Source organism: Bos indicus, chromosome 7 (genome assembly GCF_029378745.1).
Source record: "Bos indicus isolate NIAB-ARS_2022 breed Sahiwal x Tharparkar chromosome 7, NIAB-ARS_B.indTharparkar_mat_pri_1.0, whole genome shotgun sequence".
NCBI lineage: Eukaryota > Metazoa > Chordata > Mammalia > Artiodactyla > Bovidae > Bos > Bos indicus.
This window is the reverse complement of record NC_091766.1, coordinates 6,896,027-6,923,510: the sequence shown is the minus strand read 5'-3', so window position 1 is coordinate 6,923,510 and position 27,484 is coordinate 6,896,027. Positions and strand designations below refer to the sequence as shown.

At 50.3% G+C, this 27,484-nt stretch overlaps 1 protein-coding gene across 4 annotated transcripts; it reads left to right on the top strand.

The window, feature by feature from the left end:
• Window positions 1-25,179, top strand: TPM4 (tropomyosin 4). Of its 4 annotated transcripts, none has more exons than XM_019963938.2 (9): window positions 1-208; window positions 6,651-6,776; window positions 11,298-11,431; window positions 15,137-15,254; window positions 15,817-15,887; window positions 16,866-16,941; window positions 19,158-19,220; window positions 19,307-19,376; window positions 20,364-20,628. In XM_019963938.2, exons 1-9 carry the CDS (start codon window positions 95-97, stop codon window positions 20,444-20,446), a joined length of 855 nt encoding a protein of 284 aa, XP_019819497.1. In that variant the 5' UTR covers window positions 1-94; the 3' UTR covers window positions 20,447-20,628. The 4 variants fall into 4 exon arrangements, with proteins under 4 accessions (XP_019819497.1, XP_019819494.1, XP_019819498.1 ...); XM_019963935.2 differs by lacking the exon at window positions 20,364-20,628 and adding an exon at window positions 23,735-25,179 and having other exon boundaries at window positions 2-208; XM_019963939.2 differs by lacking the exons at window positions 1-208; window positions 6,651-6,776 and adding an exon at window positions 7,050-7,304.
• The last annotated feature ends 2,305 nt before the right edge of the window (window positions 25,180-27,484 follow it).

Genomic DNA, 27,484 nt, shown 5'->3' with positions numbered 1-27,484 from the left:
GAGCCTATAAGGGCCTCTCCGCCGCCCTGGCTGCTCACTTGACGCCACAGCCGCCGCAGCCCCCTCTGCGCCCACTGCCCCCCACCACCCAGCCATGGAGGCCATCAAGAAGAAGATGCAGATGCTGAAGCTGGACAAGGAGAACGCCATCGACCGGGCCGAGCAGGCGGAGTCGGATAAGAAAGCTGCCGAGGAGAAGTGCAAGCAGGTGATGTAGCTCCGCTGGGCCGCGCCAGGCTGTCCAGCACCCTCTCTGAGCTGGTGAAGTTCTGGGGCGGAGGGTGGGAATCTCAGGAAACCTTAGGACTTGGGAGACCGGGGCTGAGACAAGGGGTGATGCTCTGGCTGAGAGAGAGTAAGGGGACTATTGTCTTCCCTGGAGGGGTCCCTGGGCTGGGAGAGAGGGGGCCGACTGGACCCACTTCCAGCAAGGCCAGTGGAAGCAAAGGAGTGAGAGAGAGAGAGTGGGAAAGTGCGTAAGAAAGGGAGGGGCATTTGTGTGGGCTGCTTGTGTGTGTGTGTGCAAAGACGAGAGTCTGAGGAGGTGTGTTGGGGTGAGGGGCTCACCGTGCGGGGTGTGTTAGAAGGGGTGGTTTAGGGCTGCTGTGTGTATGTAGAAGGTATTTGTGTGTGTCTGAGCATCTGTGTGTCTACGTGTGTTGTGTGTGTTCTGGCTCTGTGGAGACCTGAAGGTGACTGAGAATATGTGTGCCGAGGAAGGCCTGAGTGTGTAGCTGTTGACAGTGGGTGTGAAAAAGTATGGATGTGTTTGTGAGTCTGAGTGTGTGTTGATGGTGGTATTGCCCTGGGTTTTAGGGGAAGAGACTAGCTGTGTGTTCTTGTACACATGTTGACCTGATATTGAAATTGTGTGTGTCAGGGTGAGTGTGTGTGTGTTGAGGTGACTGCATTTGGGCTGGCATGGGTGTGTGTGTGTGTGTCAGGGTATGTGTGCGCCTATTGCATGATTGTTTCTGTTGGGGTATCTGTGTCTGAGTGTGGGTGACAGATCGGGAAGTGTGGCCAAGAGTATGGGGTGTGTGGTGGGGCAGCTGTGACTGGCTGCAATGGCAGCTGATGAGCGTTTGGGGGCTAGGGTGGGTAGAGATTTGAGGGTGAACTTGAGAATCTCAATGTGTCTCTGAGGGTGCTCTTGCTGCGAGCCTGGCAGGGGAAGGTGGGGGTGCCTCTGGCAGGCAGAGGCCCTGGATTCAGAGCTTTGGGGATAAGATTCCCAGGGGGCCTGGACAACAAGGATCCATCAGAGAGCCAATGGAAGGGGGCTGGGCTGGATAGTCCCAAGACCTTGGCGTGGGGCAGAGAACACGAGTCAGTTGTCTGGGTCTGGGTGGTCAGAGCAGCCAATAAGAGGAGGGAAGGGGGTCTTGATCCCTCCCACAGTAGCCTGCCTGACCTGGGGTCAACTGCCAAGCCCTGGGGAGCTTCAGGGTCTCCGATAAGCCCCAGGAGACGCCCAGGATGGTGACACCAAGTGCCCAGCCCTGCCCATCCTGGGCGCCAGGCCAGCTCAACAGGTGAAAGTGCAGGCTCTGAGCTCAGATTGGCCAGGTTCACAGTTCAGGCATTGGGCATGCTTGCTGCATGCTAAGTCACCTCAGTCATGTCTGACTCTTTGTGACTCTGTGGACTGTAGCCCGACAGGCTGCTCTGTCCATGGGATTCTCCAGGCAAGAACACTGGAGTGGGTTGCCATGCTGTCCTCCACGGGGTCTTCCCAACCCAGGGCTTGAACCCAGGTCTCCTGCATCGCAGGCAGATTCTTTACCGCTGGGCCACCAGGGAAGCCAGCTTCACCTCTCTGTGCCTCTGTGGCTACATGTGTGAAATGAGGAAATGACAGTGTTGCTTCCCTTACCACTGTGGGAGGACTAGAGGTGACTAGGCAGGTGGAGCCCTTGGCATGGTACCCGGCACAGTGTAAGCGCTCCATTAACTCAGGATTCTTTCCTACCCCACCCTACTTCCCCTTTGGGCCTCCCCATCCCCCAGTGTCCCGGAGCTACCCTAAGTGCGCTGTAACATATCCGCACAGGACAGCCCCACCCCCAGTGCTCCCTGCCACAAACCCTCCTCCCTCCCTGGCAAACACAAACGCCCATCCTGTGCTGGCCCTGAGCTGCGGCCTCCATCCATCATTTAGCACTTACCATGAGGGCTTTGAGGCAGGGCATGGCAACCCATTCCAGTATTCTTGCTTGGAGAATCCCCATGGACAGAGGAGCCTGGTAGGCTACATTCCAAGGGGTTGCATAGAGTTGGACACTACTGAGCGACTAAGCATTCAGCATGAGGGCTTTAGCCAGGGATTCAGATAAAAGCAATTTAATGGCTCTAATTCGCACTAAGGTGTGAGTGACTGATATAGCATATTCTACCAAAGCAGTTGTTCAGTTGCTCGGTCTTGTATGACTCTTTTGTGACTCCATGGACTATAGCCCGCCAGGCTCCTCTGTCCATGGGATTTCCCAGGCAAGAATACTAGAGTGGGTTGTCATTTCCTTCTCCAGGGGATCTTCCCAACCCAGGGATCAAACCTGAATCGCAGGAGAATTTTTTTACCACTTAACTATGAGGGAAGCCCCAGGGCAGACACAAGTCCCAAAAGAGAAGGCTCCTCAAAGCATCCCACCAGCTGCATGGCCAAGGAGGCAGGGATAGGGTCTCTGATCTCCAACTGGATTTTCATTCTGTTCTTTTTTTTTTTTTTTGCCCAAAGCTGCCTACTAGGGTGGTGCATGCATGCATGCTCAGTCATGTCCAACTCTTTGCTACCCCATGGACTTGTGCTCACCTCCAGGCCAGATCATCTAACTCTGGGGCACATTGCTGCTGCTCTCTCACTGAGCTCCTTCAGTGTTCTCATCTGAGAAATGGGGGCAAATGATGCCTTCTGATAGAGGGTATGTAAGATTCCAGAGGTGCAAAGCAGAAGCCTGAGCCCTATAGAGCAGATAGCCCATTCTGCCTGGGAACAAAGGCAGGAGATCATGAAAGGCTAAGCTTATTCAGAGTGCCTTATGCTTCAGGAGGCCAGAGAGCATGGGTCTTGGGCCAGCCTGACATTCAGGGATCCTGTAGCAAAGCCCCCATTCCAAGCCCTCTCTGCACAGTATGGGAATGGGCTGGGCCTCCCTGGCCTGCTTCCTGCCCACGCCCCTCGCAGGGCAGTGACATCCGCCCCAAACTGGCCTTTGACCTCACATCCTGCCTCAGCCCAGCCCAAAGGCCCCATTTGCAGGGACTAAGGTCTGCCGTCCACGACCTTCCTGGCCATTTTACAGGCAGAGAAACTGAGGCTCCGAGAAGGAACTTGAGGGAGACCTTGGAGAGCCAGTGCGAGCCTCAGCCTCCCCAGCAAGACAGCACACATCCTAGGTGCTTTGTGTGTGTGCAATTCAGAGGGACAGGAACCCGACCCGTGTCAGCTTTACTTATTTTTTCAGACCTGGCTCCATTATGCAAACTTCCCCTGGGATTCCATGGTGAACATCGAGCCCAGTTCTGTGCTGGGCGATACTGGAGCCCAGAGTGACGTAAGCCTGTTTCACTAAGCGCTCCAGCCCCAGGGGGTGTGCTGTGCTTTGTCACTCAGTAGAATCCGACTCTTTGCAACCGTTTGAACTGTAGCCGCCAGGTTTCTCTGCTGCTGCTGCTAAGTCACTTCAGTCATGTCCGACTCTGTGCGACCCCATAGACGGCAGCCCACCAGGCTCCGCGGTCCCTGGGATTCTCCAGGCAAGAACACTGGAGTGGATTGCCATTTCCTTCTCCAGGTTTCTCTATCCAGGGGATTCTCCAGGCAAGAATACTGGAGAATTTCCTCCTCCAGGGGATTTTCCCAACCCAGGGATTGAACCCACATCTCCTGGGTCTCCTGGACTGTGGGTGGATTCTTTACCAGCTAAGCCATCGGGGAAATCCCTAAGGGAGACAGAGCCAAACACAGAAGCATACCCTTGCCCCAGGGGTCAGGGTGGGGCCAGAGGGTGGGACAGGGACTAGGGGCCTGTCTACAACAGTGCAGACCACCCAGGGGAGGGACCTGGGTGGGGAGGTCAATAGGAGGAGGGCTTGCTGGGCCGTGCACACAGCCTAGCCTAGCGGTCAAGCAAACCAGCTTTGAAGTCAGACTGACAAGGGTTCAAATGCCCTTTCTAAAGGGCCTCAGGCAGGTCCCATTTTCATTTAGGGACTGTTTACCCTTTTGAGCTTCCCTGGTGGCTCAGATGGTAAAGTGTCTGCCTGCAATGCGGGAGACCTGGGTTCGATCCCTGGGTTGGGAAGATCTCCTGGAGAAGGAAATGGCAACCCACTCCAGTACTCCTGCCTGGAGAATCCCACAGACACAGGAGCCTGGTGGGCCACAGTCCATGGGGTCGAAAAGAGTCGGACACGACTGAGCGTCTTCACTTTCACTTTCACTTTCCCCTTTTGTGACACTGGCACATTCTAACTGCTTCATAGCCCCCTGCCCACCTTATCACAGTCTCCACCCTTTATTGTCCAGAAAAAGTCATCAAAAACAATCTTGACACCCGCCAAACGAGCCGACAGTGCAGAATTTGCCCTCAGTCTTTCATGTTAAAAGAGCACTGTGCCTGGCACACAGCACCAGGAAATGCTGCTATAGAAAAAAAAATTTTTTGGCCACCACAGGCAGGACCTTAGTTCCCTGACAGGGATCGAACCCATGTCCTGTAGTGGAAGCACAGAGTCTGAACCGCTGGACTGTCAGGGGAAGTCCTGCTGCTAAGTCACTTCAGTCGTGTCCGACTCTGTGCGACCCCGTAGATGGCAGCCCACCAGGCTCTGCCGTCCCTGGGATTCTCCAGGCAAGAACACTGGAGTGGGTTGCCATTTCCTTCTCCAATGCATCCTAGCACCTAGGGAATGCTGTACTGTACAGGGCTGGAAGGAAGTCAGGTGGATGTTGGGTCAGGCTGACCTGTTTCTTTAAGGAAACTGGCTCATTTTCTCCATGAAAGCGGAAGTTCAAAAGCAGCTGCCAGGGTGCTGGGAGACCACCAGGTCAAGGCTTCCATTTTGCAGATGACAACAGAGGCCAGAAAGGGGGACAGGGTCAGACAACGGGGATTTGGAGCCTTCCGGGCTCCTTGCCTAGATGTCAAGGTCAGGGCCGGTGGACCCTGTTGTAGGTGGAAGCTGCAGCCACCCTCCTCCTCCTCGGATCCCTCACCCCTTTTCCATTCCTCAGCTCATCAGTAAGACACTCAGAAGTCCTGGGAATGGGAGGCTGGAATAGCAGCCCTTTTAAGAATCTGCATGTGTACACACATGCATACATGAAACACATACACAACACACACAGCTCCTGGCACATTTTGCACGTTGTCTCAGGACTGAACAGGAGCAAGCCACTGGGGGCTGCAGAAAAGTAGGTCGGTTAGGAGGGCTTGTTCAGATGTGGGTTCAAATCCAGTGCTGTATGACCCACCGATAGTCACTCCACCTCTCTGGGCTTCCTGCCATCAGGAGGAAGCAGGAGGAGGATGCAGGGCCCATGAGGGCTGTGTGCTCACCTTGGCAGCATGAATAGGACCAGGGGTCAAACCACCTGAGACATCAAGTCAGATCAAAACTTGAGCGGGACCGAGCACCCCAGCCCAAAGTTAGGGGCAGGAGGGGGAGGCGCAGAGGGAAGGAGGGTGACAGAGAAGCTTTCTGAGTTGGCCCTTGACTGGTGTGGTGGGGGGTGATGGAAAGGTTAAGGGGTCTTCATATTCCATCGGACTTCTCAAACTGGGGGTGCCAGGAGGGGGCAAGACTCTCTGGATAAATGAAAAGGACTGAAAATTTGGGGAGTGTTGGGGACATTTTTATTAAACACAAGCCAGACTGGAAGAACTGAAAAGCCCTTACCTGAATCTTCCAAGAAAGTGATCTCTAAGGAGTAGCTCCCTTCCAGTAAGCTTCACAAAGTCCCAGGAGTCGGGGACGGGGGCAGGGGTTGAGCCTTTCAAACCTTCAGGGTATTTTGTGAGAACCACTCTCTTGGGCAATAGGGAACCATGGCAGGTTCCAGGGTGGCTCCTTGGATCAGGAAGATCCCCTAGACAAGGGAATGGCAACCCATTCCAGTATTCTTGCCTGGAGAATTCCATGGACAGAGGAGCCTGGTAGGCTATACAGTTCATGGGGTCACAAAGAGTGAGACACGACTGAGTGGCTAACACTTTCATTTTTTCACTCTTTTGGGCAATAGGGAGCCATGGCAGGTTCTCACCAGAGGTAGGGTCTGGCTGCCAATGTTGGGAAGGTTGAGGGTAGGGGGATGGTCCAGGCCAGAGTATGAGACTCCACCCGGGAGGCTGCAAAATTGAACCCGAGTTTCTAGGAAACGTGGCAGGACTTGTTTCTCAAAAGCTGTGATAGATTCTGCAAGAGTACTGGGGGACCCCCCAAAAAGATAAACACAGCTGGTCCCAGGACAAGGGAAGGATGTGAAAGCCATGTTAACAGGTATGAGTGTTGCATTTAGTGAGTGGGGCAGAACAGTTTTCTCCCTGTTTCACAGATCAGGAAACTTGGATTCTTGGGAGTGTGGGGGGCGCGTCTGCACCGCCAGGACGGGGCCCCCCAGGCTGATGCGTCCCCCGATCTGTCCCCAGGTGGAGGAGGAACTAACCCACCTCCAGAAGAAGCTTAAGGAGACGGAGGATGAGCTGGACAACTATTCCGAGAACCTGAAAGACGCGCAGGAAAAGCTGGAGCTGACAGAGAAGAAAGCCTCCGACGTACGTGCCCAGTAACTGGGGCACCCGCGGCCGGGCCGGGCCGGGCCGGGCAGGAGCCCGGGGGCCGGGCGGGCGGGAAGCGCTCGAGGAAGAGGAGGAGGAAGAGTAGAAGGCGGTGCCTCCCGGAGCTTTCTCCAAATAAGTCCAGAAAAGGGGCACTTTCCAGCAGCTGCGGCCAGCGGTGCCGACGTCAGGCCCTCCCCCAGCGGTGCTGACGTCGGCTGCCCGGCCGGGTGACCTCATCGCCCCGACGGCGGCCGGGCCGGGGGCGGGGAGAGGCGGGGGCGGCCCCGGTGCAGGCAAAGGCTCGGGGGCCGGGGCGCGGCTGCTGCAGCTCTTGCCGGAGCCGAGCCGAACCGAGCGCCCGCCGCTGCCCGCTGCGTGCGCCTCCGCGCCATGGCTGGCCTCAACTCCCTGGAGGCGGTGAAACGCAAGATCCAGGCCCTGCAGCAGCAAGCAGATGAGGCGGAGGACCGCGCGCAGGGCCTGCAGCGCGAGCTGGACGGCGAGCGCGAGCGGCGCGAGAAAGTGAGAGCCCGCGCCCTGGCCCCGCGCGCCCGGGCTCCCGCACCCCCGGCCCCGCCGTCACCCTCCTTTCTTCCCTTTTCCCGGTGCCACCCGCTTCTCGCGCTCCCCGCCCGCCATCCGCTGTCGCCCTCTCCTGATCCCACTTTCAAACCCTCGGGCCCCAGAGCTCCGGATCGCGGACCGGCTGCAGAGACCCCATCCTCCACCGCCATTCTCCTTCCCTGGCCTGGGACGGGGGGAGGGGGCGCCGCATCCGGGTCGGGCGGGGCTGGTGGAGCGGGAAATGGGAGAGATGGGGGGGGGGGGTAAGGCGAGGGTGCGCGATCCAGGAGTGGGGAGTGGAGGTAGGGGGCACCCTGCTGCCTTCCGACTCGCCGCCGCCGGCGCCCGGGTCCGGGCGGGAGAGGGCGGGGAGCTGCGGCTCCACCTAGGAGCGGGAAGTGAGAGTGAAAACGTTGAGCTTCTATTGTCTGGGGTTGGACCGGCCGATACTGGAAGAGGGGGTGGGGGTGCGGGCGCCGCACTTTCTCGCCACCTCCAGGGCTTCCCGGTTCCTGCCGAACTTTCTCAGCTGTTCCCAGGGGCGCGGCGGCGACGTGTCTGCTCCAGGCGGGGGGCGGAAGTTCAGTTTCAGAGCCGCCGGCCTTTCCCTCCCCAGCTGGTCCCCTGCGGGAACGAGGGCCGCGGGACCCTGCCTGGCTCGCGAAGCCCCTTGGAATGTTAGCTCGGGCCCCTAGACCCACGGTCGTTTTGTGTGCGGCCGCTGCAAAATGCGAAGCCTGGGGCTGAATGGGGGCGGGGGGGTCACCGCCCTCTCTCTGTCCCTTGATGACCCCTTGGGACGGGACGGGTGGTGGCCACCTCTGGGACTGGAAAGAGATCTGTATTCCAATCCCATCCCATCCCACTTAGTACTTGACTCCTAGGAGGAGCGTGTCTCCGAAGTCGAGGTGACAATAATGCCCTCCCCCCGGTAGGATTGCTGGAAGGGACTGTGGAGGAAAACCTCTCTGCCTGGCACCTACTAGATGCTCTATTCCTGCGCTTTTCTCCCCGCATTCTCCCCGTAGAGGGGCTTACAGCCTAGTGGGGGCAAGGGGAGTCAGACAGATAAGGCTGATTACCATGGCGGGCCGCGGGGGTTTGTGTTCTGTTAACTGGGAGCATGACAGGAAGAACCAGCCAGTGGGATAGGCTTCACTATGGAGGGTGAGCAATCTTAGAATAAGTAAGAGTTTGCTGGGACAAGAGACTGCAAAGACTCAGAAAGAAAGTTAGGGGAAGAGTGTGGAGGCCCAGGGTATCAGAAAGCTGGAGTGTTGAGACTCAGGGTGGGGACCCCAGAAGTGGAAAAGATGCCCAGGCAGAGGGCACTGCTGTGGGGATGGACAGATCTGGGTAAGAACCGCCCCCCACTCCCCCAAAGACTTGTTTCCGTGCTGGCTGGAGTCAAAGCCTTTAATCCTGCAAGGGCCGCCTTGGCGTGAAGAGCCCTCAGAAACCTGGTGTAAGCCTCCCAACAGTAGCTGGTTTGGCCTCTTTCACACACGTAACCGGCATAACCCTCCCTCTGATCTCATCCCAAGCCATCTCGCTGGAGGACAATTACTCCTGCTTAAAAATGGCCCTTAGCTTGGAGCCAAGACTTAGGAGTGGGACCATCCAGTTGGGAGGAAAGATGTTTTTGGAAAAGTTTCGAACTTCTTAAAAAGTTCACTTTTCAAAGCGTGCTTCTCTTGGTCAGGAAAAGGGGAGAAAGCCTTAAGAAGGTTCCTGGGCAGAAGGAATGAAGCCCAGTGGGGAGGGGAGGCCTTTTTCAGTCTCTTGTAGAGAAAGCCAAGAGCCGGCGTGTGGCAGACTTCTGGGTCTGCCTCCCGACAGCTGGTTTAGATTTTTGTGTGATTAACCGACATCTTCCTGTTGCTTTGCCACATGTATCTAGCAAGCCTCTTTTACCTTATAAGGAAAATCCTTTGTAGCGTGTAGAAGCTTTGATTGCAGGAAGGGGTGGAGCCCAAAATGACTAGCAGTGACTAGCAGTTTTTCAAGAATACATATATATGTATATCTGTACATAGAAGAATGTATCTCAGAACTATTTCCGTTCCAGATAGTTGAAAATGTGCCAAAAGCATGGTTGACAGGATTCAGAATCCTCCATAAAAGGAGGGGCTCTTTTAAAAAAAAAAAACCTACTCATGAATCAGGCACCACCGCGTGATCTGAAAAATCAGTGCCTTGACTACTGATGGGTGTGAGGTTTCTTTTTGGGGTGACAAAACTTTTGGAATTAGATGGTGGTGTTGGTTACACAATTTTGTGAGTGTACTAAAAAAACTTGAGGGGAGGAGTCCATTCCTGCCCCAGTTGCTGAAGGAGTGAAGATTCGTCTAATTTTAAGAAGAATAAAAAGCACCCACTCTTTGGAAGGAGTGGGTGACATTTCTTAAAATAGCTCATCATTGGTTTAAATGGATTCTCCAAACTGGTGTTCTGGAGGAAGCTGTGATCAGAAACACCTGGGGGAATTTCCTCTCCTTCCGCAATTAGGATAGTGGAGCTGAGAAAAGTTTCCTGAGTCTGTGTTTTTTCAGCAACTCTGGCCTCATTCTGTTACTCCACTAATTTTTTACAGCCCTCCCCCGTTCAGAGATTCTTTGTCTTGTTCTGAAGAAGCCAGGGTGACTTTATACTTCTCCTGTCGGTTGGGCCCCGTTTTAACCAGTTCTCAATATTCCTAAGTGTGAGGCCTCAAAGCCCCCACAGGACTCAAGAGTGTAGATTTGGCAAGGGAAGAACCCTGGTCTAGGGCTCAAGAAGCTGTTCCCTGCCAGCTCTGAGACACTGAAAAAGACTGTTTCACTTCTCCTGCATCTCTCAGTTTTCCCAGCTGCAAAATGGGTGAGATCCACGAGGATTAAATGGGGGAGAAATCATGGCAGCAAGAGCTGCCCTTTGTGGGACTTCCCACATGCCAGCTGCAATGCCACACCCTTGCATTACAGTCCCCAGAAAGGTATGAAGGAAACAGGCCCTGGGATAGGCTCAAAGCAAGCAGGGAGGCTGCCTGCTCCGTGCCACATGGCTGAACGCTTGCGGAGCAAGGATTCTGACCAGTACGTTTTGATCCTTGAATTGTTGCTCTTATGCATGCCAACGTATTTATTACATTCCTTGTAGGTGAAAAGCCAGTAAAACCGTTCCGCCACCTCTCAGTGCCTGTAACCACATTTTCTTTGCTTTCTTGTATCATTTTGTCCCAACATCTCTCAGGCAGCCTTGATTAAGGATGGAGTTCCAGTCAGGCTGCCCCCACTCAGCACCCCCACTCCCCACTGCCCCAACTGTACGGTCAGCATATAACTGAGGCGTCCAGAGTCCTGCATTTGTCTTACCATTCAGGTGGCTAGGAGCAGACCTTATATGACAGAGTGAGCCGGTTGCTTGGTGGCCTTGCTCTCTAGAAGTCCCATGGAGAGGCCAACACCATCCTCTTGGAAGATAACAGCTTACTTCTCTCTCTGTCCTGTATTGACTTGAGTGTTGTGCTCACTTGTGTTCAACTCTTTGCAACCCCTGTAAAGGGACTGTAGCTTGCCAGGCTCCTCTGTCCATGGGGATTCTCCAGGCAAGAATACTGGAGCGGGTGGCCATGTCCTCCTCCAGGGGATCTTCCTGACCCAGGATTGAACCCACGTCTCTTGCATCTCCTGCACTGGCAGATGGATTCTTTACCACTGGTGCCACACCAGGGAAGCCCGTAATGACTTGACAGCCTGTCCTGTTGTGGGGAGTGTTCAATGACATTTGGCGGAAAAGATCATATGGAAAATTCACATTGTCCAGAAGAGACAGTCTGAATTCCTTACCGCCTGGATTCCTGGGTGGGCTTTGGTGGGGGAAGCGTGTTAGCTGGAGAAAAGGGCACTGTGTGAGTGGAAGGCTGGCTGACCTTTTTCCTTCTTAACCTGGTTCCACCTCTGACCTCCCTAGGCCGAAGGTGATGTGGCAGCTCTCAATCGACGCATCCAGCTCGTTGAGGAGGAGTTGGACAGGGCTCAGGAACGACTGGCCACAGCCCTGCAGAAGCTGGAGGAGGCAGAAAAGGCTGCAGATGAGAGTGAGAGGTAAGGACGCTTTGAACCTGGTGGCATGAGCGTTTACTTCTGGGAAATTGAGGTCCTGCCATACTGCCAACCTCCCGGAGCTGGGGTGAGAGTCAGTGAGATCCCAAGGACACACGTGTGTACACATACATATAAATGGGCAACAATACCTTGTAAACCATCATGCTGTGTGTGGAGGCATTTGACGTGGCAGTTATGAAGGAAAACTACCACCAGACAGAGGAAGGCAAAAAACGGGCAGATATAAGGCTGTAGCTGCGACTGTCGTCAGCAGTCTGTCCACAGAGCGCTGTGTCTCCTGTTGTCTCTGAAAGTCACTGTGCATGTGGTTGTCAGCATTCTCAAGACATCGGTTTCCAGGGTGATATGAGAAGACGGGGGATGAAAACTGGAAATGGGCTGTCTGCATGAATAACTATTAGCAGTGCTTCAGGCCTTGAGTCACTGGACAACTGTGTGTCAGGGACATGCACAAAACCACTCCAATTAATGTATTTGCAACTGATAGCACTTCTTACCTCCAGGGCATCCTCCTGCTGCCTCCAGCAGGGTGCTGTGTCCTCTCAAGCAGCACGCCTTGGAGCAGTCTCTGGAGGACTATGGGCAGATTGTGTAATTCACAGAAGCGGCCGTCTCTGTGCGATGGTCAGTGGGTTCCTTGTGTGGTGGTGGTGCGGGCTGGACCGGTGGTCCTCACGTATCTGCCACAGCATCACACCAGAAATCTCACTGGACTCATCCACCATGGTTTTCAAGTTTCCCAGGTGGCGCTAGAACCCCCCTCCCAGTACAACCGATGCAAATTCGATCCCTGGGTCGGGAAGATCCCCTGGAAGAGAGCAGTGGCAACCCACTCCAGGATTCTTGCCTGGAGAATCTCATGGACAGAGGAGCCTGGCGGGCTACAGTCCACGGGGTCGCAAAGAGTCGGCCCCAACTGAAGCAACTTGGCACTCGCGCACCATAGTTCTCTGGTATAAACTTCTCCCATGGATCCATTCCTGATGGTTCTGTCGCACCCTTACAGAACCTAAAGAGGGGCTAAACCAACTGGAGAATCTTGGAGACTGACTTTCTGAGTTGCCTAAGCGGGAAGTTTCTTTGCCGTACAGTGGAATGGCCCTTAGGGAGGGCGCAGGGCGCAGCGAGGCTCTGCTTCAGCCACTTCATAGAGTGAGAGGGCGCGAGCTCAGGGCGGCCGCCTGGGAGTATGAAGGATCCAGTCACAAGGTGTTCGCAGCTGTGCCTGGGGCCTCAGCTAAGGTGCTCCCCTTGTTCACCGTCAGACCGGCCTGGCCAGGTGTCTCACTCACTTCTCGCACCTCCCCAGGTCAGAAGGCCCCTCGCTTGTCGGTGTCATGTTACCAGTAGCCTTTGATGGCACCCTTGTTAGAGACTACTGTTTAGGTGGAAAGAATTCTGTACTTGGGAGCTGAAGAATCTAGATTTAAGTCCTTCCACTGCCATTTACTATGGGGCCTTGCTGCTCCTGCTGCTGCTAAGTCGCTTCAGTCGTGTCCGACTCTGTGCAACCCCATAGACGGCAGCCCACCAGGCTCCCCGTCCCTGGGATTCTCCAGGCAAGAACACTGGATCGGGGTGCCATTGCCTTCTCCGATGGGGCCGTGAGCTAGTCCCTTTGATCGCTCCTTGACTGCAGAGGATTTTCCAAGCTTGCTGATCTCAGGGCCTGGTACAGACACACATGCTCAGTTGTGTTTGACTCTTTGTGACCCCATGGACTGTGTAACCCGCCAGGCTCCTCTGTCCACAGAATTTTCCAGGCAAGAATACTGGAGTGGGTTGCCGTTTCCTATACTAGGGGATCTTCCCAACCCATGGATCGAACCCAAGTCTCTTGCGCCTCCTGCATTGGCAGGCAGATTCTTTACCACTGTGCCACCTGGAAAGCCCAGTACGGGCCTGGAGAGTGTTTAAACAGTTAGCTGAGAAGGGCAGTGACAGTCCGAATGGAAATGTTTATTAGAAGTATAATAATGGTCCTTTGCTGTGGGCAGGCCCGACACACACTGATACATTATACTCGTTGGCCTCTTCTTTGGAGATATCTGAGTTTACTGTGTCCACTCCACAGAGTGCAGGCCACGGTGAGCTCCATCTCATGGTCAGAAGTTGTAGGCCACTTCCAGCTGTTCCCAGGACAGCGTCCTTCCCCCAGTGGACATATCCACTTCACCTCAGGCCATCCTCACCCATCACTTTGTGGATATCTGCCTCTTACCTGGTCTTCCCGCTGAAGTCCCAGCCACCATTCTGCTTTCCATTCACACTTGTTTTTGAAACCTTCCTGTGGTTCCCTGTTCCTTCGGTGCAAAACCCTTAGCCTGTCATTCAAGCGGCCTGTGGTGCAACCACCCTGACTTCCCTGCCATATTCTTTGATTCCTCTGGGGCTTTCTCTTTTTTTGAACTTTTTATTTTGTATTGGGGTATAGCCAATTAACAATGTCGTGATAGTTTCAGGTGGAGAGCCAAGCGACTCAGCCCTACATATACATGAATCCATTTTCCCCCAAACCCCGCTCCCTCCCAGGCTACCACATAACATTGGGCAGAGTTCCCTATGCTATACAAAAGGTCCTTGTTAGTTATCCATTTAAAATCTAGCGGTGTGTGTATGTCCATCCCAGACTCCCAAACTATCCCTTCCCCCCACAGCAACATAAGTTTGTCTTATAAGTCTGTGAGTCTCTTTCTGTTTTATAAGTTCATTTGTATCACTTCTTTTTAGATTCCACATATAAGGAGTGTCATACAATATTTCTCCTTTTCTGTCTGACTTGGGCTTCCCTTGTGACTCAGGTGGTAAAGAATCCACCTGCAATGTGGGAGACCTGGGTTTGATCCCTGGGTTGGGAAGATCCCCTGGAGAAGGGAAAGGCTACCCACTCCAGTATTCTGGCCTAGAGAATCCCATGGACTGTATAGTCCATGGGGTCACAAAGAGTCAGACACGACTGAGCAATTTTCATGTCTGTCTGACTTCACTGAATATGCCAACCACTAGCTTCATCCATCTTGCTGCAAATGGCATTATTTCATTCTTTTTAAAGGGTGAGTAATATTCCATTGTATGTGTGTATCTCATGTTCTTTATCCATTCTCTGGGGCTTTCTTGTATAGCTCTCTCTCTCACTGAAGAATACCTTTCCTCTCCTTGTTCACTTGTGGACTCTTTTCTGGGAAGCCCCTTGTGACATACAAACGCACCCTCCCTACCCCACTTCCCACCCCAATGCAGCAGAATTCATCATTCCCACAGCCAGGCCAGCCCAGACTTTCGATCAGATCCTGGTAACTTGGCGTACAAGTCCCCCTTGTTACTAGTTAGTGAGAGACTATAGGAGTGTGGACTCCGGACCCACATCACCAGGGTTTGAATCCCAGCTCTGCCTCTTACTGGCTGTGTAACCTTGAACAAGTTACTTAGCTCCTCTATGCCTCAGTTTCTTCCTCTGTAAAATGGGGGTACTGTACCTATTTCTAGGGATGGGGGTTGTGACATTTAAAAAATGGTGCCTGGCATCCTGCAAAGATGCACGTGAGTGTGAGCAGCTCTAGTCTCCTCTTTGGAGTGTGGTTCTTGGTAGGTGTCAGTGAAGTGTTTAGATGAGCAGATGCCTGGAGGTGTGCAGTGAGGTGGTGATGTGTGTTTGGAGGCAATGACAAGTTCTGCTCCTCGCAGAGGGATGAAGGTGATAGAAAACCGCGCCATGAAAGATGAGGAGAAGATGGAGATTCAGGAGATGCAGCTTAAAGAGGCCAAGCACATCGCCGAGGAGGCTGACCGCAAATACGAGGAGGTGAGTGGCAGGGAGTGGGGCTGGTGAATGGCAGTAGCAGGAAGTGGGGAGGAAATGGACCTGTGATAGGGAAAACCCTGGGGCCGCCTAAAGGAAGCTCTTGGTCAGCTCAGCTGTCCTTCTGCATCCACATCTGTTTTTTTCCGAAGACAGCCACTTGGCTAGGAAACCGTATCTCCACAATGCCAGAAGTCCTGGGAAATTCTGTGACACTCAGACAAGTCAGGACTTAGACTTAAAGGGGAAACGAAGTGATCAGATCCCTTTTTTTTGTCCTCCAGCTGGGCGTTAGGCTAAAATGGGGAATTGTGGTCCCTGGCTGTGGGTCTTCAGACCACGAAAGCTCAGTTGCTCCTTCTGCCTGTCCGCACAGCCCCGTCTCTTCCTTCCCCTTCCTGGGGCCCACAGGAGAGAATTTAGGTTTGGAAATTAGACCTGGAGCAGCAGCAGAAAGCCCCAAGGTTGCTGGATGTGGCCTTGCTGTTTGCGCCAGGTGGGGGTGGGGTATCCTATTAGATGTGGGCCTTGGGGGTGTCTTAATTGGTCCTTCCTGTTTCTGCAGGTAGCTCGTAAGTTGGTCATCCTGGAGGGTGAGCTAGAGAGGGCAGAGGAGCGTGCCGAGGTGTCCGAACTGTGAGTGGCAAAGCGGGGTTGGGTGGTGCCCAGCTCAGCTCTGGACATGGTGGATGGGGGGTGGTAGGGGAGCTGGGAGGGAGTAAGTTATGTTGGGAATTGATACCGACCAGGGCCTCTGGTCAAGTGGATGGGTGTCTGGGACTCATCCATCAGTCCCTCCTCTTTGCTTCCCTGGCTGACAAAGAGTGACAGGCAACCGTTTGTTCTCACCGCCCTGGGAAGTACTGCCCACGCGTTGACTCTTACCACAGAGGTATTGGGAATACCTTTGTGTGTCGGGCAGTAGCAAGAAGCCCAGAAGTCCCGTTTTCCCAGAGAGGAATCCTTAGGAGGCTGTGCCTTCTTAAGGGAACACTGAGGGCAGACTGCCGTGTCTGTGTCTAAATGCCTTGTTGTTGATGTCATTGTTTGGCTAGGACACATTCTTGGTGGCGAGGAAAGGTGAGAAGCTTGACCAGAGTCCCCACAAGCTCCCTTCCCCCACCGCCACCACGAAACCCCAAAAGCCTCTCCCCTCAGACTCGGGTGAGGAATCAAGCTCCCCAGAGCATTCCCGCAGTGCTGAGAGAGATCTGGTTTCCAAAATCCGTTCCAGGCCTGTTTCCTGGCGTGTCCGGTGTAAACTCGGATTGCCTTCTCCCAGCCTCCTGCACTGCGTCTCATTCTTAAACACCTTCCGGACTCAGCCTCATCAATCGTGGATTTCACAAGTCCCTGTTGCCTCAGACTTGGCAGGAGCCCAAGTCCCAGGAGCTTTACAAACCTCCCAAATACTCCTTGGCCTGCCGCGCCTTTGCCTGGCACGATGGGGTTTTGACAAGTACTGTGTCTCAGAGAAAGCCATTAACATTTTTCCCCACATTCCTTCTGGGGGCCCCTGGCAGTGCGGATTCCTCCTTTTGAAAACTTCTTTTAGGAGACTGCGGTTTGTACAAAAAGATAAGACACCAAAAATCCTCTTTTGTCTTTGGGCAGAAAATGTGGTGACCTGGAAGAAGAACTCAAGAATGTCACTAACAACCTGAAGTCACTAGAGGCTGCATCTGAAAAGGTTGGTGGTTGGCTTGAGCTGGAGGGTGATTTGCTGGACTTTTTTCTTCCCCCTAGGAACGCAGGAGCCTGCCAGCGTATCGGGGATCTGACCTGTATTTGCTAACAGTAGCTTTGGTACCCAGCAGCCAGGTTTTTTTCTCCTATAGAAAAGGGTGTCCGATGGCTAGATTTCCCTCTTTCATAGGGTCTTAATGCCAGCTTTTATCTCAACCTCCGATGAAGGTGGACTTATTTATCTATTTATTTATTTTGGCCATACAAGGCAGCATGTGGGATCTTAGTTTCCCGACCAGGGATCAAACTATACTCCCTGTAGTGGAAGTGAGGCGTCTAAACCTCTGGACCACCAGGGAAGTCCCCTGAAGATGCATTTAGAATCTGAGATCGGGACCTGGTCAGGCTCATATTAGGGAATTCTGAGCCTCATCATATAAATACAGAGCCTCTCTCTCAACCAAATCCCCAGGTTCCTCCAGAAATACTTCTTAGAAGGTTGAGCAGCAATCACAGGTGGAATTGGGCTTTTTTGTTGTTGTTGCTGAAATAGTACCCAAAGCAGTCATTACAGGAGAAAGCATTAGTCATTACATTAGAGAGAACGTACAGACCCGTCCGTGACCTTCCTTCCCTCCCCTCCCAACCCCTGCTGTTGAGTTCCCCTTTCTCAGCCCTTCCTCACTCTCCCTCCTCCTACTCCCCTCCAGTTGCATTGAACTTCAGTTTCACAGACATTCCATGTTGGTCACTTCCAGTGCTTTCTTTGAACCTTCTGTCCAGTCAGCCTGGAGTGGCTGCTCCCTTTTCTCTCTGCTTGGCAACCCCCTGTTCACCCCTCCCGGATTGCTCATCTAGGTTAGGTATTTCTCAGCTGCATAGCCCCACCTACTTCTTTCCCTATCATGAGGGTTGATCACATTTATTATAATTAATTGCATGCCTTCCTTGCTAGACTGTAGAGACCGGGACTCTGTTGGTCTCGTTTAGAGCTGTGTCATTAGTCCCAGCGTGGTGCCTGGTGGGTATTTCATGCTGGGATAGTTGGTGAATAAATGTGGGTATGCCAGAGACTGGTCACTGGGAGAGATGCTGCGGTGATCTTCTGCTCTTAAAGAGCTTGTAGTCTAGTTGAGTAGAAGGGTTGACAAAGTAACCAGGGTGTGGTAGGGCTTCCACAGAAGGACTCTGGAAAAGCTGCGAAAGGTGTCGCAAGGAGGTGACCCTAGAAAAGACCGTAGAGGCTTCCCTGGTGGCTCAGTGGTAAAGAATCCGCCTGCCAGTGCGGGAGACAAGAGTTTGACCCCTGATCTAGGAGGATCGCACGTGCAGCTACGTTTATGCACCACAGCTACTGAGCCTGCGCTCTAGAGTCAGGAGCTACAACTGCTGAAGCCTGAGCGCCCCAGAGCCTGTGGTCTGCAACACAAGAAGTCACCGCAGTAAGAAGCCTGTGCAGTGTACCTAGAGAGCAGCCCTCCTCACTTGCTACAACTAGAGAAAGCCCTCACAGCAAGGAAGACCCGGCACAGCCAAAAATAAGTAAAATTATTAGAGGGGGAAAACAGAAACTATAGAGCAGGATGCCGGCCAGGAGCTCATATTCCAGAATCAGGTTCGAGCTGTGGTTTGATCAGGTGGTAGCCATGTGACCCTTGACAAATTAGCTAGCTTCCGTGACTCTTTCCTAATCTGTACACTGGGATTGGTGCTAACGACACAGCTGGCAGATGATGAAGGTTGGCTAATACTCACCTGCGTTGAGCCTTGAAAGGCAAACATACCTTCTGACAGACAGTAGCAAGGAATGGGACATTCCATGCCTGGGGGCCCAGACATAGGCAAGGGCTGGGAGACCAGAGAGTACTCCGAAGAGGGTTAGGAAGTGGCGGGAAGCTGGTGGGAAGTGGGGTTGGAAACCCAGACTAGGCCAGCTGCTGTGGAGGGCCTTGAGAGGCATGTTTCCATTCACTCATCTGCCTCTGTCTTCATCACACATGTATCTTGAGTTGTCAGCTCAGGTCCTGAGATCAGTCCCATCCCAGAGGGATCCCCTCCCATTTCATCTGCCTGGAAAGGTGCCTGTCTCTACTTTGCTTCTTAGGCAGGTTCATAGCTTCAAGCATGCACTTTTCTCCAAGCATCAGGGAATGTGCATTCTCTTGTGCTTTCCTCCTGCTCCCTCCGTTTTAAAAAGTAGTGTTTTGATCTCTACCACAGTATTCTGAAAAGGAGGACAAATATGAAGAAGAAATTAAACTTCTGTCCGACAAACTGAAAGAGGTGAGTGTGATTCCCACCCAGCTGGCTCAGGATTCTCCTGGGGTTGGTCTTGAAGCAGTCCTGGTGACTCCTTTCTTCTGCCCTAGGCTGAGACCCGTGCCGAATTTGCAGAGAGAACAGTTGCAAAACTGGAAAAGACAATTGATGACCTGGAAGGTATGAAATCACCATCTAATTGTGTTTGCTCTGCCTCCCCCTTACACGACACATCCACAGTCAGGGGAAATCTGGAAAGGCTGGTTTGGGCTTCATCCACGTCAGGGGAGCAGAGTGATGTCACATCTGGAAGTCTGGAGCCCTGGGACGGGACAGTGCAAAATCAGATTCAAACTAGTGTTGCCATTTTTCCAGAACTAAAATATTTCTGCGTAATTAACTCCATATGTAAGTACAGAGATCCAAATATGGCTGATTTTTTAGCTCTTTCGAGTTTCCTTCAATTTGCTCATTTCTGAGACGCCTCACATTTTTTAAATGCCTTGCATGTTTTATGGAAACTCTCTCCCAGAGAGCGCAAAGCTTATCACAATATGAGAAAATGGAAATTTAGAGACCGTAGAGACCTGAATAAAGACTCCAGTCTGTGAGTCTGGTGCCCACGTATCCCAGAATTTCTTGAAGTGTTTCATCTTTAAAAAAAATTCTGCCCTGTGCTCTTCGCGGAGTCACCCGGAAATTCCAGAATCCTGGAATTTCAGTTCTCCCAAACTGCCTGTCCCACCCAGAAAGGGTACAGAACTCGTTCTTCAGACCATGTGTCCCGGTATTTGGTTTGAGAAGTGAGGTTTCCATATAAGGCAAAATGCCCCCATTCCAAAGTATGACCTTTGGACTGGATGACATCACTGCAAAGTCAAATAACCTGGGATGGGAGATTGGTGGGGAGAAGCTCTCACTGGTTCTAGTCACCACTCTTTCTAAAGTTTCATTATGGCTGGTCCCCTGCAGAGCTTCACTCCACTTAGAAATCACTCCGTAGGTCTTATGTTTTCTCGTTTGTTTCACGAGACGCAACCTTGTCCTAGTTCGCGCTTTGTTCTCTGTTGTTTTCTTCCTCTCAATGTGTGGCTCTCCATTCCAACCCTCGCCTTCTAGCCCCTGTACCTCTTCTGAACTCTCTCCTTGGGGACCTCTGCGCTCTAGATGAGCTGTACACTCAGACGCTCACATACAAAGCTACCAGCGAGGAGCTGGCCCATGCTTTCACCGACACGACCTCTCTCTGAGGTGGCTGGGGTGCCACCCTCTGTCCTAGCAATACTGAAGTCTGCCTTCTCACTGTGGCGCCTCCACTCCTGGGGGCTTCTAGAAGTTCCAGTTTCCTGCCCCCTGGTTTGATCTTTCAAGCCTGCTGCTGCTGCGTCTGTGACTGTGTGACTGAAATAAAGACAGACCGTCCTCATTTTCATGCCCTCTCATTTTCATTTTCTCCACTTGCTGCCTTTGAGCCATAGCCTGAGGGATTGCAACCAAAAGTGAGTGGTTCACGTGAAGAGCTGGTTTCAAAAAAGAAAATTATGCTCATATGATTCTTTTCTGACAACATCAAAACAAGAGCCAACTTGGCCTGAGCTCTCAAATGCAGTAGCTATCTGTATCTGCATGCCACTAGCGGTTTTTCCCTACATAGAAATTGTTTTGAATGGAGACTCATCCAACCTCTTGAGCAGCTTAAGAGAGTCAGCAGAACATGCAAAAACCAGCGGGCTTATCTCTAAAAAAAAGCTATCTTGGGATGGAACTTCATCTGTGCATTCAAACAGCGGCAATAGCATTTTGGTCTCCTTAGTCCTTTTCTCTTGTTTTTTTCTGTGTTATACTTGAAGAATGGTGTCTGGGCTTCCCGATGTCTTCATTGTTCATGAAGCACCTCTTCAGCTCCCAGTTGTGGGAGGCAGCTCACCAGAGAAGCTCACCTCTATTCCTTACCCTTAGAAAACAACTCTGTAAGGAATTAAAGGGCATCCCATAGCAGGGCAAGGGAATGGAAGCTGCTAGAATGCTGAACAAAGGAATTGAGGTGATTCTTGAGTTCCAAAGCAACTTTCCTGAGCAACACGTATCTCCCCTCATAGTTAACTAGAACCAGGAACTTTGGTTTAGTGAGGGCTCATGAAGTTTGTGCAGAGAAGGCAATGGCACCCCACTCCAGTACTCTTGCCTGGAAAATCCCATAGACGGAGGAGCCTGGTAGGCTGCAGACCATGGGATTGCTAAGAGTCGGAAATGACTGAGCGACTTCACTTTCACTTTTCACTTTCATGCACTGGAGAAGGAAATGGCAACCCACTCCAGTGTTCTTGCCTGGAGAATCCCAGGGACAGGGGAGCCTAGTGGGCTGCCGTCTATGGGGTCGCACAGAGTCGGACACGACTGAAGCGACTTAGCAGCAGCAAGCAGCAGCATAAAGTTTGTGTGTGGGTGTTAAAAACCTCTAGCGACCAAAAGCTCATCAGTTTCCCCAAGAGAATCCACAAATTTCAAATAATCTATCCAGTCCTCCCCTGTACCCCACCACCACCACCGCCTCAAATTGTCCCAGAAGCACTAACATTTTGAAGTCCAAGCCATCTTCTAGATTTCCCCTTGAACCTGAAGGTGGCATGAAAACCTCTGAGTAGATCATTTATTTTTGGTCACCATAACTTATTCCTCATCCAGTAATTTTTTTATTCAGGTGGGAACCTTTGTCACAATTCTTTATGTCCATTCCTGCAAAATACAACTTTACTAAACTACCCACACCCTTCCACCCCCAACTTTGCTCTGTTCTTGCCTTCCCCCCTGAACTTCTGCATAAGCCACTCCCCTCACATATTGCCATGAGTGTGACCCTGGAAAGATTAAATGGTATAGGGGTGGATGTTTTTTGTTTGCTCATTCCATGTATTTGTTCCTAGGATTTTTCCAGACATATGTAGCCTCCACCCTTTGAAATAACTGCAGCCCTGCCTATCCAGTCATTCTACCTAACTAATCACCTAGGTGGAACTTCAGAGATTAGGGCTATGGTCGATCTGCTACTACCTGTTGACAGTGTGGTGGGGTGGGTGGAGGGCGGGGTTTGCTGTCACACTTGTCAAGGGCAATTAACACTTTAAGGGACTCTTACTTTCTCTCAGACCTAATAACAAAGTAGAGGCCAGGGAATCCAAGTGGCAAGGTGAAGTGAGGTCGGGATTTGGAGTTGGGATACCTTGCTTTGCACCCCAGCTCTGCCACTTGAGCTGTCTAGCCCTTTTCTGCAAAAATAAAAGTGATAGCTGAGTTCTTGCAGATTAAATGAGATAACTGAGAAGAAATGGGTTTGCATGCAGTAGGCACTCAGATACTGTGTTAGGTCTCTATTCTCTGACAGAATCCTCCCAGACCGTAAGGCACTAGTTTTTTCTTAAAGGATCACATCGAATGAAAGTTCAGTAGGTGTAGTTGAAAGGTGGCCATCTTTTGCAGTCGTTTTCTTTCTGAATATTTCCAAGCTGATCATATCACATTTTATGAGGTATTTTGCTTTCCTCTGGTATTTTAATGAGTCTTGGCCTAGTCCCTTATCAGCCATTCCTCGTTGCAAACCAGTTTTCTCTCGTGCTCTGTCATGCATAGCTCTAGGTGGCATCTTAGAGTTTTGTTGATTTGTTTAGTTTGGGGGGGGGGTTGTTTGCTTTTTCGTTTGTTTCATCAGCTCAACCATTTAATAATGTACCACAGAGTTGGACACAACTGAAGCGACTTAGCAGCAGCAGCAGTCTGGCTTAAATTTCAGTCATTTTGCATTTACCTGGAGTTTGACTGCTGTAGACACATAGATGGACATGTAGAAACAGTAACACAATTATTCCTGGAATTTAAACATCTATTCTCAGAAGCTCCAAAGGAAAGATGGGTTACAGGATTATATTTCCCTTCCATAAGTTCAAGGACTAACCAGCACTAGAGAGAAAATGTATTAACTCATCCGTATCTCAGACTAAAAGCTTATGTTTGTGTAGCATTTTATAAGTTCTGAAGCATTTCTCATTTGTTTCTCATAATAACCCTCTGCCACACAATGGTATTACCCTCATTTGACAGATGGGGAAACTGAGACCTAGAAAGTTTAAATGACTTAGGTTAAATGGCATTTACTTCATGGGGCTTAAATCCAGGTGTTCTGACTGTAGGATTGCCAGATTTAGCATATTAAAATACAGGGCACCCAGTTAAATTTTAATTTCAGATAGGCAATGAATAAATTTTGAGCATAAGTGTATTTCAAGCAACATTTGCAATACACTTCCATTAAAAATTTTATTTATATGAAATTCAAATTTAACCAAGTACCCTGTATTTCATTTTCCAACCCTATCTAACTCCCAGATTTGGTATTTAGTATCCAGAAGTTCATGGTGTTCTATGATTAAAATGCAAAGTACTTTCTCTGCTCTTTCACTCTGACAATATGGAGTTTAGAAACTCCCCCCCCTTTTAATAAAGATGCTTATTAATTTTTTTCCCTCATTCTTAATTTTCACCAGAAAAACTTGCCCAGGCCAAAGAAGAGAACGTGGGCTTACATCAGACACTGGATCAGACACTAAACGAACTAAACTGTATATAACCAAAACAGAAGAGTCTTGTTCCAACAGAAACTCCAGAGCGCCGTGTCTTTCTCTTCTCTTGTAAGAAGTTTCTTTTGTTATTGCCTCTTCGCTTTGCTGGAAATGTCAAGCAAATTATGAATACATGACCAAATATTTTGTATCAGAGAAGCTTTGAGCACCAGTTAATCTGTTCCTTCCTGTTTTTCAAAATGACACCAGTTTTTTCAGGTCTATTTTTATCCTTAAATTGCATCTATTCCTAAGGTAGGCAGGGTATTTCATATTGAGCATACATACTCTCTTTTAAGACTGAGGGCATTTGGTTCCTGGGAGAATAGACAACCCCACACTTTGAAAACACAGATTCTGATGTCTAGTCATGGGTCAGTTTAAAATGTTGGGAGAATGTCCACCGTTGGTCACGTGATAGGAGGCCAGGGATCATCACATTAAAATGGGTGGGGATTTTCCATCCAGACCCAAAAAGGCGGGGGTGGGGTTACTGTGGGAAGTCATAAACCACGGACAGGTTAATCTGATCATCCCGGCTCTTTTCCGCACTCCACCATGCAGAACAGAACAGACATCCTCTGAGCAGTCAGCATGAGAATGCTTAGAAAAGAGTCATAATAATTACCCAAATGTGTTTTGGGTAGATCCTTGATATGCTCTTCTATATGTTTCTTTCAATCTAAAGTTTTTTGAGGAGCTGATGTCTTATTCCAATAATGACCCATGCTTATCTGCTCTGATATGAGGCCATCCACTCAGGAGGAATGAATGTTGGAGAATTCAGTCCTATTCAGAGAAGCAGTCTTTTTCAAAACCATCAGTAATTGAGCAAGACTGTTTTTCTGTGAACAAATATTAGGCAGAATGGCCCTCTCAGACAGCAAAGTAAAAACTAAAAAATTGGCGTAACTTCATCTCTATACTCGAGAGAATGGCAAATTGGAGATTTACTTATCTAGAATTTTAATTCCTTCTTCAGGACCAAGTTAATGAAAGACCAAGAAACTCCTGATTAAACTGGATATGGAGTATTTTATACACAGGGCTGCACAAAATGTGTTATATTTTGTTATATTTCTGCTTTCTCCGTTAACATCTCAGAGCTGAAACATTCCACATTCCCCAGCAGTGTGGGGGCCAACTCAAGTTTACAATTCTGACTAAAAAAATCACCCTGCTTATAGCTTATCTGAATCCTCTGCCCCTCACTCCTATTTATTAAGCGCCACACTACCCAGGAGATACACTAGCAAATTGTGCAATTGAATAAAACCCACACTTTCCATTTAGATTCTTGCAACTGTATCATATGTAATAGTATCACTTTTTCTACATTTTGGTCAAATAAATTTTTACATAAACTCCAATTTGTGTGAATTTTAGAATGTGTGGGGACAAAACACAGCATTTTGGTTCAACAAATGTGAATGGGAAAATGCCAACAATTCAACAAATGTTATTTGCTGTTTACATGACTACCTGATATAAGGATTATGATCTCTATATTGCAGAGGAGAGCTCTTTGCCTTAGTAACTCAAACCTCTGGTCCGCTGTCATCTCCAATCCTGCCTACACCAGACTAAAAGGATGAGAAAGGTTTTAATAGGTAAGACAGGAGCAGGAAAGATGGTCCCTGTCGCTCGAGTCAGGAAAGCACAAGGCGGGCCTGAGTAAGGTTTTCTCTTTGTTAACACTTATAAAGGAAGGGAGTAGGAAAGCTGGAAGGTAGGCAGTGTCCATGTTGATGAGAGCCTGAACTTAATTTGGTTAGGAGTGGAGAGCCACTGATCAGTAATCAATAAATTGAAGAAATTACTTAGGAACATCCACTTAGCATTCATTGTCAGAGGACTAGAGTGAGGGTAAACTAGAGGCAGGAAGATCAGCTAGGACAGTATTTCAGTTAACCCAGGATATAGTGCTTGCCATAATGGAGTAAGAAGGGAGAAGTGATCTGAAGGAAAGTAATCTGAAGACTTAGTTTATTGGTTGGCAGGAACTTAAAGAAGAACCTAAAGGAGAAGACTCTTGAGAGTCCCTTGGACTGCAAGGAGATCCAACCAGTCCACCCTAAAGGAGATCAGTCCTGGGTGTTCATTGGAAGGACTGATGCTGAGGCTGAAACTCCAATACTTTGGCCACCTGATGTGAAGAGCTGACTCATTTGAAAAGACTCTGATGCTGGGAAAGATTGAGGGCAGGAGGAGAAGGGGACGACAGAGGATGAGATGGTTGGATGACATCACCAACTTGATGGACATGGGTTTGGGTGGACTCCAGGAGTTGGTAATGGACAGGGAGGCCTGGCGTGCTGTGGCTCATGGGGTCGCAAAGAATCGGACGCAACTGAGCTACTGAACTGAACTGAACTGAAAGAAGAAAAGGTCAAAGATGACTGCAGTTTCACTACCTGAATTGCTTTGATATTTGCTCTAAGATCTGATCTTGAGGAAGGAGAATAGGGAATCAAAAGGAGAAAAGAAAGCCTTTAAGACATTAAGGCAAACAATTTTTTTGTCACCTAGTACAATCAAAAACATTTCCTTCATTTTAATTCAACAGTTACGCTGACACTGTGAGCTTGTTAAACTGGTAGATCGAATGAAGTATAATGCAGTCCTCTACCCTACCATTGCTAGAGTGCCCTACCGTTGCTAGATTGAAGTTCCTTATCTCCCCCCTACCCCCTTGGGCTGTAATCTAATCTCAGTATACCGTTTTAGTCATCCTGGTGCCTCAGCACTTAATACAAGTAATGTTTGTTAAACTGACCTGTCTCAGCTCTTCGGGAGTACCCAATCCCATGAAGTGTGAGTGGGACAGAGGTGAGGTTAGGACCAGATTTTGAGGACTTTATCCTGCCGATAGACCATGGATGGATAAGGGATAAATGTTTTAGACTAAGCACACTGAAGGGCAGAATCTGGATTAGACAATGATTGGGGAGACTAGTGGAGAGATGTGATCTGACAGGCAACAGAGATAGAAGGACAAGATTTAAGAGCCATTTAGAACCTCTAAAAACCAGGCTGTGAAGGATGAAAAAGTATCAAAGCAACTTAGGTCTCACTCAGAAGCTAACTCAAGCTAGTATGAGTAGAAGATAACAAGTTCAGTTGTGGATATGATGAGTTTGAGGTATCTTTTAACAGATACAAAGGCAGATACCCAAAAAGTAGTTGGGATGTGGAGGGATGGTTCAGCTATGGGCTAGAAAATCACCCAGCATGAAGATAATAGGAGCCAAGGAAGTGAATAAGATCACCCCGGAAGTGAGAAGAGAGAGAGAACCATGAGGAACAGCAATATCTAAGAGACAAGCAAAAACCCCTCTAAAGACTGCAATGAAATCTGAGAAGCAGCACCCAGAGAAGAAGTGGTGTGGGTAATAAAAATAACGGGAAAATAAAATGGGAACAGTACCAAGGACCACCAGAGAATGTGGTCAAAGTAGCAAACAACACAGGCAGAAACCTGCGAAGTGACCAATGGCTCTGGCTGAAGCTCTAGCCATAGCAAGATTAGCAAAAAAATGTGCTGCAGTGGGAGGAAGGAGAGGTAGGGGGCATCTTTTATAAGTTCTTCGGGCAAGTCTCCAGGCATGATACCCCCAGAGCGACACCTAGCGGTGGCCATGCAAATGGTATGTAAGTGAGTGAGTGAAGTCACTC